The sequence below is a fragment of the Eptatretus burgeri genome, chromosome 17 (genome assembly GCF_056783735.1).
Source record: "Eptatretus burgeri isolate ZD-2024b chromosome 17, Ebu_testis_v1, whole genome shotgun sequence".
Classification (NCBI taxonomy): domain Eukaryota; kingdom Metazoa; phylum Chordata; class Myxini; order Myxiniformes; family Myxinidae; genus Eptatretus; species Eptatretus burgeri.
Genome location: NC_140977.1, coordinates 18,315,408 through 18,326,087, shown reverse-complemented (window position 1 = coordinate 18,326,087; position 10,680 = coordinate 18,315,408). Strand labels below are relative to the sequence as shown.

The following is a 10,680-nucleotide window of genomic DNA, read 5'->3' as shown; positions in this document are numbered from 1 at the left end:
AGCGGAGAGAACAAAGACAGACAGACAAACAGACAGAATAACAAAATCAATTGACCAATATATTTGAAAAATCTTCGATTTTCAAGCAACAAACAAACAAACAAACAAGAAGACGTTGTGCAGAGCACGATACTTGCAAAATGCATAAACCAAATTTGACCTCAAAATAATTGGTGGTTCAATTCAATGACCAAATATGCAACTCCTCTTCAAATTTCACGGCAATCGGATGAAAATTGACAATTTTAGAAATTCGGCCTATGTTGACCTTTTGGCTGATATGGACCTCCAAAATAATTGGTGATTGAATTCAGTGACCTGAAATATATATCCTCTTCAAATTTCAAGTCAATCGGAGGAAAATTGAGGATTTTAGAAATCCCACCGAAGTTGACCTTTGGCCTATGTTGACCTTTTGATCTCAAAATGAATAGGCTTCCTCCTTATTACAAACCCTACCATATGGTGAAGTTTCTTGAAGATTGGTTTAAAATTGTGACATGTGGGTGACAAACAAACAGACAGAAAGGGGTGAAAACATAACCTCCTTCACCCTCGGTGGCGGAGGTTAAAAAAAAACGTTTTTGCCAAAGTACATCTTCTTTTGTCCCCAAATTTCAGCTTCCAAGCTCCAAGGATGTTTGAGATATCGCCCGGACAAACAAGAAAGAAAGAAATGAGCTCGGTTCCTCGGAATGGTGAAAGCGGACAAACCTCGTCACGTGACCATCTGATTTGCACGCGCTGACTGGGGGCAGTGCAGTCTCGTTGGTGAACGGAAGTCTGTGGGAAATACCAACGGTTCGGGGTGCATCGTCCAGCTTGGCGTGTCAGAACCTCTTTTTCCTCGTTTTTTTTTTTTCACCGTTGGATATTTTTTGTGAAGAACGATGTCTAATGGGATTGTCGGCTTGAAGAAATGTTCTGGTGTTATACACGTCACAGTGGGAATGAGATAACGATCGAGAGGGATTCGGGAGATGTAATAGTATATAATTCGACATATAAGAAGAAGAAGAATTAAGGAAGAAGAATACGAGTCGTGCGAGTTTCAAGCGGGGATCCGTGTTGCTAGGACACGCAGAGCGACAGAAACATTTCCTGAAGCGAGTTGTGAGTAGAAGTGTTGTGAAGATTTCTCGTTTTTTTAAACATCTTCGTGAGTAGCACTAAACGAAGTGATACAGATTATAACATGTTTCTTCACGAGATATCAGCAGTTTTTGGTACAAGGGTATTGGGCGTCCCCTCCCGCATTCCCACTTAACTTTCGAAAATAAATATTGTGTATCTGTATTAATCAAAGCTCTGCATTTATATTTACAGATTTACTCTTGCATGAAAAATTATGTATATATTATTATGTATGTATTATGTATATATATATATATATATATATATATATATATATAATATTTATGTATATATTATTATGTATGTATTATATACATAATTTTTCATGTAAGAATAAATCTGTAAATATAAAGGCAGAGCTTTGATTAATACAGATACACAATATTTATTTTCGAAAGTTAAGTGGGAATATATATATATATATATATATATATATATATATATATATATATATATATATATATATATATATATATATATAGATGAGGGTGTGTCTAATGACTACATAAAAAATTTAAGTTTGATATTTTATATCGGCCAGGTAAAATTTTTGTGCCACTTTATACAAAAACACCATATCCAGAATTAAAACATGATAGCACAATATTTACGACTTGCTCAACGAGACCAAAGGTATACACAGTTGCGCTCAAAGCCGGTCACTGCTGTGTTTACTGGCATTGTGGCCAGTGGCCACCCATAATATTTTTTTTTAGTGACACACCAAAGCAAAATAGATAAAACATAAATATTATTAATTTTAAGTTTTGTTTTTGAGTTACCCTCTCCAAAGACAGTTCTGCACAATGCACAGCACATCGAGCCTGCGAAGCCTGACAGTGCAAAGCAGCACCACACATTCGACCGACAGCTCACAATAAATTGTAACAAAATTTTATATCGCAGGGCATTGGCTGCAGCATACAGCTTTGTATTATTTATCTCGACTGCCTGTTGATGTAATCTTTGTGATGCTTATTCCATTCAATGTTTGGCTGTTTGCAGGTGAAATGGCGAAGTTAACTAGAAAAAGACTGAGATTTGGTTTATTGGTGGCACAAAATCACTTCAGTTGTGCTTAGCTACCTTCACGAGGAGAGGTGCTCAAGGTGCTGTTTGATTTTCATATACAGAAAGAACATAGTCTAAATGACAGTGTGAAGGAAACGGTCACAATGATCCTACAAATTTGGGAACGAGCACGGATACCAACTAGGGCTAAGAATCATCTCTGGGATCAGCTACGACGTCTTCACAAGGAATGGCAGGGCCTGAAAAAAAATATCACAAGGAAGTCAGCGACAGAAGAGGGAAAGCGTGATGCTTTCAGGGATTCTTTGGACAATGTCTTTGATATTGCACATGAACAGGCCATGACGATGATCAAGATAGAAGAGGATTGGCAGTTTTTGAAGGCTCAGCGTGAAAAAGGATGACATGGTTCGATTGCAGGAATTGACGTGAAACTTGCAAAGCAAGAAGAGAGAGCACTGGCGAGATCAGCAGCAGTTGCAGTGTGTGAGGAACAACATCATGCAAGCTCAGCAGCAGTGACAGATGTTGTAGTGCTTGATTCATCATCTGAGGAAACAGCATTATCTGCAGATAGCTCAGAAGAAGAACCAAAGAAACCTTCAACATCTTCTGGATCACGGCGGCGGAAAAGGGGAAAAATCTCTGTAGTTACACGTGAAGTTGCAGCAGCGCTAGATCACACCAAAACCAGCAGCACGAATGCTACTTATATTTTTTCTGCCATGGCTATGTCCGATCAGTTTACAGCACCAGTTAGTGAACTGATGATCAGTCCTTCTTCAGTCCAACGAGCAAGAAAATTTCAACGTGCAGCTCTAGCAGCCGAGATTCGTGAATCTTTTCATCCACTCGTTCCACTAACATTGCACTGGGATGGCAAGATAATGCCCAATTACACAGGAACTGAACAACTGTCTGTGGATCGACTTCCTATTATGGTGTCTGGCAAGGAGGTAACCAAGCTTCTTGCCACCCCCAAGCTATATTCCGGCACTGCTGCCATTATGGCAGAGGCCTGTATGGCTGAGATGAGCTGGGAACTGGAGAAAAGAATTGTGGCCTGATGTTTCGACACAACTGCAAGTAATACAGGTATAAAGGGCGGCGTTTGCATAAAACTCGAAACAGAGTTAGGAAAGGATCTTCTGAACCTTGCCTGTCGACATCACATGTCTGAAATTGTTTTGGAAAAGGTTTTTTCACTGTATGATGTTTTTCGGTCTCCAAAAATCGAAATCTTCAGTCATTTCCGTGATTTCTGGCCAAACATTGATCAATCAAAGTATCGCACAGCTTTGGATGATGTAGATGTATCAGAGCATGTAGATGATATTCGAGAAAGTATCATCACCTTTGCCATGCAGCAACTGAATACTAAGCACCCCAGAGATGACTACGAAGAGCTCTTGCAGTTAACAGTCATCTTCCTAGGAGCTACTCAACCAAAGGGAATTAGGTTCAGGTACCCAGGGGCAGTTCACCGTGCGCGTTGGATGGCACGTGCCATTTATGCCATCAAGATGTGGCTTTTCAGACATCAGTTCCACATCCAACAGCGCCAGAGCACAACGAGGGCATCTGTACAATCCCACTCTCGCATGGTGTGGAAGCACTTACTTCAAGTGTCACTTTTTGTGACCACTACCTATGTTAAACACTGGTTCACCTGTCCATCAGCCGGCGAAGCCCCAAGGAATGATCTTCAATTCTTGAAGGCACTGCATAGCTACCCAGACAAGGAAGTCTCAAATGCTGATTTGACTGCATTTTCCAGACACCTGTGGTATTTGTCGGAGACCTTGATTGGCCTCAGCCTTTTCTGTGACTCTGTCACTGTCGATGAAAAGCGCTGCATGGTCCACAACATGCACAATAACCAGGGATCTGATGAACCCCCAAAAAGGCTTCCTCCCATAAAAGATCCATCTACTATGGCACTACCCGACTTCCTTACCACTTCCACCATCAAGCTGCTCCAGATCCTGGGACTGGATGAAACCTTTCTTGAAGAAGACCCACAACAATGGGAGGCAAACAAATCATACAATGAGGCAACAAACATCATTTCTGCCCTACGAGTGACAAATTATTTGGCAGAGAGAGAGGAGTCGCTCTATGGCAGTCCTTCAATGAAGCCCTGGTCCGCAATGAGGAAGAAAAACAATTTGTACTACAAATGCTCGAGTACCACAGAAACAAATTCCTGAAATCAGTGAAGGCCACTGAAGTGAAGGGAATTGATAACTTTAATCAGTGATTGTTTTTTATTTGTTTTTAGATCATTTTATACAGTGACTGTTCTGTTTGTGTGTTTTATATCATTGTTTGGATGTTTTAGCATTGAATTAAAATAAGCTACAATATCGCGCATTTTGCTATATGTAGTAAATCTTTCTGGGCTTTGAGCAAATTCTAAATATACTCTGATTTTCGTATAAATTGGCATATATCATTTTTTTCTCAAGCGGCACACAATGGCAACCTGGCCAGTATTAATTTCAAAACTTCAAAATTTAGACACACCCTAATATATATATATATATATATATATATATATATATATATATATATATATATATATATATATATATATATATATATAATATATACACACACACACGCACTACCGGTCCGGAGTTTTAGAAACCCCCATTTTTCCAGTTTTTATTGAAATTGAAGCAGTTTAAAGTTTCAATATACTCTACTCTGAAATTGAAGAAGAGAACAAATAAACAATTGCAGATAAAAACGAAATCATGGAATCAAACCCTAACCCTAACGGGTGACCCTCTTATAACATGTGTTCTGATAACGTGTTTTTGCTGCAGCATGGATTTAATTCATCTACATCAACAAGCGCGCTGCCATTCTGTGCGAGTCGTTCGTGCCCCTTCATTCCAAGGGAGTCGTTCGCTCATAGCGGCCAAAACTTTGGCTGCAAAGCATGTAACAAATTGCAATGGAGATAATGATCAAGTGAAGAAGAAGGATAGTCTCATTCATTGGAGGTGAAATTAACATTTTGTGATTGGTTTGATGGAGGTGAGCAATTCATTGATGAATAACCATTCATGACGATCGTCATAAAATCCGGAAGAGCGCTCGGACAACAACAAATCTCAGTGTTACCAGAACTGCAAGATCTTGACCTGATGCTATTGAGAAAATTGCTAAGATGCTGATCACGTGGAGAGAGCGCAGAACTAGTGGAATATGCCCACTTCTGGAATGATCATTCGAGAGAAGGCGAGGAGTTTGTATGGTCATCTAACCAATGATCCAATGCCTTTTGCTTCCATTCATGTGTGGTTCGAGCGCTTCAAGAGTCACCATGCATTCCACACTCTCAAGTTGACTGGGGAAGCTGCTGCCAAACAATTTCCAGCTGTCTTCAAATCAGTGATTGCGGATGGAGGTCACACACAATGCCAGGTGTTTAACTCCGATGAAACTGGACTTTAATTGGAAATGCATGGCCAGCCACATTTTCATCTCCATCATCTTAATCTCCATCAACTCTGGCCTGAGGCAGTGATTGAGTTTAGAGGTTTGATGGAGGCTGAAGTCAGCAAAGCAAGGCAACAGGTTGTGGACATGGCCCTGCAAGTGGGATTTGAGGAGGTCGACAAAGATGATGTTGAGGATTTGCTTCACGAGCACAGGGAGGAGCTGGGTAATGAATATATTCTGGCTCTGGAGGAGGAGCGCATCAGAGAGGAACTGGAATCAAGTCGGAAGTTGAGCCTGTTAAAACCCTCACGATGAAGGTCATGGCTAAAGGTTCCAAATTTGTCGAAGGCATGGCCATCTTTGATGAACAATATCCCCACTGCATTATAATTTCTAAGATGCCGAGGAAGATGGAGAATGTCCTGAAATGTTACAAGGAAGTCAACAAACAGAAAAATGAAGGGAGCCACTCAAGTCTCCATTATGAAGTTCTTCAAAGAAATCCCAAGTGAATCAGCATCCATTTCATCTTCTGAGCCTTCATCCTCAACTGCTTGGGTGTGTAGCTTTCTCAACAATGACTGTCTTCATCCTAAAATTGTTGAACAGGCTCAGATTTTAAGTGAATATGAAAACTTTTTATGATTCATATGTGGCCAAATTAAAATTTACATTAATATGTATTGCAATTACAGTCTTGTCTTAAGAATCTGCAACATGTCCAATTTATTTTTTCGTGGTTTCAAAGAATGTGCATTTTTGTGTGATGAATGTTTAAGGTGTTTTAACTGATTTGGGCAGAGGATAAGATTTCAAGTGCACAGGTACTTTACATGTAGGTACTGAATGGGAACAAGCGACATCAGGGTGGAACAAACATCAAGAAGAGTGATATTTTTACTGCCTCTTTCAATCTTCACCCACCATTTGTGCTCAAGTTGGTTCGTGGAAGGATTCCTGTCGTGTGCAGCCGGAATCGGAACAGCAAATTGCTCGCGTGTGAAATGAAGATTGAGGAGCTGAAAGAATCTTATGAGATTCTGCACATAAAAGTTGAGGATGTTAATTCCTTTGGCCTGGAAGAGGAGCAAAGCAACCAGCTGAATGGTGAGTTGTTTGATTTACATCACTTCTGATGAGATCTGTGTTTGTTTGTGCCGAGTTTTATTTTTTGTGTATATTGTTGTGGTTACCAAATTCGCAAACCACCATTCAGGTCCCTTAGGTGAGGTATCTCGGTAAGTACATGTGTAGTTAGGCCCAAACCCGTTGTCTAGTGGGAATACATGTCATTTATGCGTGCTGCGACTCTTCAGGATAGCCGTTTTTCTTTTGCTATCTTTATTTTGGACCAACCGCCATGATTACCACCACAACCACAACATCAACCACCAACCACAACGCCGCTTCACCACAACCGCCACGACCTTCCCGTCACACCTCGCAACCGTCGCATCGCCACCGTTCTTGCCCCGCTGTGGGTACCGGTGTTGGACTCGTGCAGGGCGCGCGCCGAACAGCGTGTACAAAATCACGGATTTTGTGCTTCAAAAACGGATCAAAAACGACACACGCCCACTTTTTGCCGTCCAATCGGTGAGCGAGGGGCGAATTGGCCCTGCCCCCAGGGCGATCGATATATGCAAATTTATGGATCAAAAAGCCTTCACGCCCACTTTTTCTCGGGCCAATGGGGAGCGAGGTGAAAGGTCGAAGGGAGGGGGTCAAAGACGAGAGGGCGAAGCTACGGGGCTGATAAAAGGACCGTGTTCGTCAGTCCAGTAGAGTCGAGAGGCGGAGAGTAGGAGAGGCGGAGAGTAGGAGAGTCCAGAGGCGGAGAGTAGGAGAGTAGGAGAGTCGGAAACAGAGAGTCAAGACTTCGCGGGCGGTGGAGTTGGCAAGAAGGAGCTGGTCGTCGTGTGCGTTGGAGTCAGAACGGAGGGGACGGAGCTGTGGAAAGGCAGCGACACCAGACGAGGGGGTGCTCGCGTCGGGAGCTGCACCCCAGGGAGGCCGACAGCGCGACCTGGCCGAGGTGGAGACGCTCGTCGCGGGATAATAAAAATCCTCTATACCCCGAGCATCAGCAACCCCCTCCTGTTTCCCCCCGCGCTGAGATAGTGCGACCAAGGGGGCCCCTTTCCCACCCCCTACCAGACACTGTCCGCGAGGCCCGCGGAGTTGAGGCACCATCGCCGCTCCGCGTCTCATCACCAGACGGGTAGGCGCGACCCGGTCTCGGCCTCAGGCCCGCCTCATCCTTGAGGGTATTCTTTCCTTGGTTTTGGGTATGTGTTGTCGGCGCCGTCTGTGAAGTAGAATTGTATAAGTGTTGCCGTGTGCTCGGTAGTCGGTATTAGCTCTGCATTGTGTTTTCGCTTTTACATTTGCTTTTTGTGTAAATTACATTGTGTCTTTTCTGTGTGCATTTGGTGGAATTGAATGTGTGCTTCCCGTGTGCCGCGAATAAATGTGCTTTGTGTTGAACTGTTTCCCGCTTCGCTTCGTCATTTCTTTCATTGAATCCTCATCTTGCTTCACGTAAAGGGTTGGTAGTGGGCTGAATACGCCCGATAATTAATCGAACCGTCGAGGTCGACGAATAACACCGCTCGGTTATCCCGATAGTACGGAACGGGTCGCTTAAGTGGCCCGTGTCCGAAGTCGACCTGCGGCGAGGTGCGATCGCCCGGTCTACCCTCCGCGTGGGTACTTAGGTAGGTCGAATTTGGCGAGCAACCCTATCCCACGCGGGGGCTGATTGGCTCGATCGCGGTGAGACCGAAAGGTCCACCCGTGACTGGTTCCCGGCGTTAGTCCGAGAGGGTCACGACTGGATTGTCCGTCCGGTGGGCGACGTGCCGCGATTCGAGTTACGTGGCCGTCGCACGCCGGCGGGCGCGAATACCGCAACAATATTGTAGAGGCTTGTGGAAGAACAAGAGCAGAATGAAAAGGGAGAAACCACAATAGTAGATTGGAAGTGAGAATGATATGAAGAAGAGGGAAGAATGACACATCAGAGTGAACAAGCTGCACACAAGTTGAATGAAACATATGAAGAAAGGAAAAGGAAAGCAGGGATGAAAGAGAAAAATAACAAATCAACCAACAACTCACGAACAAATGTTGAGGTGAGGGAGAGGCAGGAAATCACAATGACCTGGATTAAGTGAGTGATTTGCAATGGGGTCATTTGTGGTGGAAAATATCATGGTTGGATGTGGGATGATCTCAGATTGTGGTGACCAGATATCTTGAACACTTGGAGGGAAGAATGAAATTGAAGAGAATGTGGAAGTTTTTTCCATAGGTGGGAAAAAAGAGGAACAAAAGTGGGAAGGCAAGCATTATTCTGGATTTTTGGCAGTTTCAACAGAAAGGGGTTGCTGGTGTGTCCTGCAGAAACTTTGGGGAGGGAGGTGGGGGGACAAAGCATGGAAAGAGCAGTAGATGCAAAACCAGAAAGGAGACAGTCGAAGAAAGATGTACCTCTGACCTTTCTTCGATGTGAACGTGATCGGCCCATTGACTCGGCTTCATTGTGGGAGATTCCTATAATCTTGAATGCCTTGGTTTCCACAGCATCAAGGTGAGCATGATGAGGTTGGGGTGCCAGCCGAGAGGGGAGAGCAGTGCTCCATCATGCTGCCAATGAAGGCCATGTTGCTGGATAACAGTTCAGATGTATTAAGGAAGAACCTTGAAAATGGATGATGCCCACTCTGGCTTTGGAAGCCAACAGAGAAATGTGGTTTCCCCAATAAAGATCATGACTGATAGTAAGTCCCAAAAGTTTCCATGTCTGAACTTCTTAGTGAGGATTGTTAAGAAAGGAGATGAGAGGGTTTGCCAGATGTTCCTTGTGGACAGACAGCCAGACGGACAGAGAGAGTGAGAGAGAGTAGGAGTGTGAGATTTATCTCATTTGAAAGACATATTCCAAGTGTTTCAACAGCTTGTGATTCTATCAAGTCCTGTCTCTCTGAAGGCTGAGAGATGCCGTGGTTTTGGGTGGAGTTGTCAGCAAAGAGATCATGAGGATTTTCCAGTGAGTCAGAGAGGTTGTTGAAAAGGTATAGGAGTGGGCGTAACACATTGCCTTGGGGCACTCCAGCCTTGACAGGAACAGGAAATGAAAGGATTCTGTCGAGATGCACGCATTTGTTAGGAGAGTAGAGGAAGTCAGAAAGCCCTGTGTGGAGGTGGCCTTGGATGCCACAGGCAGAGAGTTTGAAGAAAAACGTGGGGTGTCAAACTGAATAGGAAGCTCGATGTATGTCTCGAGAGATGGCCCTGATCTCACTTGTGACATTGAGGACCTCCCTCCATTGTTGGGAGAGCAGAAGCAGCATGTTAAAGCTGAAGTGACCAGTCTGAATCTGAAACATTCCCCAAGTTAGGCCAACTGCATTCATTGAAACAGCCGTGCGGTGGAAATAGTAATACCATAGCATCGGAGTTGATATTTATTCTCCAGCAGTCTAATGCTGGCTGTTTGGGAGTCCAAGTCCATTACAATTCACAGACTGTATATTAAAAGCTCAAATAACATATCTCACCTCTCATTGGAGGAAAGAACCAAATGGTTCTCACTTCATCAATCCTCCCCACTGCTGAGACAGGATTAGATAGATAGTCAGCAATCTTCCCTTCGAGTCAAAGAAGACTGAATAAACTAATGAAGAAAAGCTCCACAATATATCACCTTTTCTGTTTCAAGCTCCACCCAAGTTCTTCCACAGGTGCAGGCATTTTGAAGGAGCACAAGTATGAAAACCCCAATCCCACAGATTGACATCAGCTGATGGACTGGTTTTGTTACTTATTGGTGAATCGTCAGCGCCAGTGTAGAGGGAACACTGTTCTGTGGAGGAACTCAGGTCCTTCAATCTTCATTTCGAATGCAACACTTCGCTTTTGGTTTGCAGCATTGTTGTAAGTCTGAGTTTGTTGCTGATGCAGGTTGGAACAGGATTTTAAAAAGTAATTGTTCAGGGGTACAGGATCAACTCGCCTACTCTTCCTGAAAGACAACATGGGATCATAAATGTCCACCAA

The 10,680-nt window shown here is 43.5% G+C and overlaps 1 protein-coding gene across 1 annotated transcript in view; it reads left to right on the top strand.

Annotated features, from left to right (window-relative positions):
* The first annotated feature begins 881 nt into the window (after positions 1–881).
* LOC147009455 (uncharacterized) overlaps positions 882–10,680 on the top strand; it is a 39,134-nt gene continuing 29,335 nt past the window's right edge. The window contains exons 1-3 of the mRNA XM_085861974.1: positions 882–1,113; positions 4,998–6,177; positions 6,558–6,726. Of these exons, the coding sequence (XP_085718100.1) occupies positions 6,076–6,177; positions 6,558–6,726 (271 nt within the window). The 5' untranslated portion in view covers positions 882–1,113; positions 4,998–6,075. The remainder of the gene's footprint in view (positions 1,114–4,997; positions 6,178–6,557; positions 6,727–10,680) is intronic.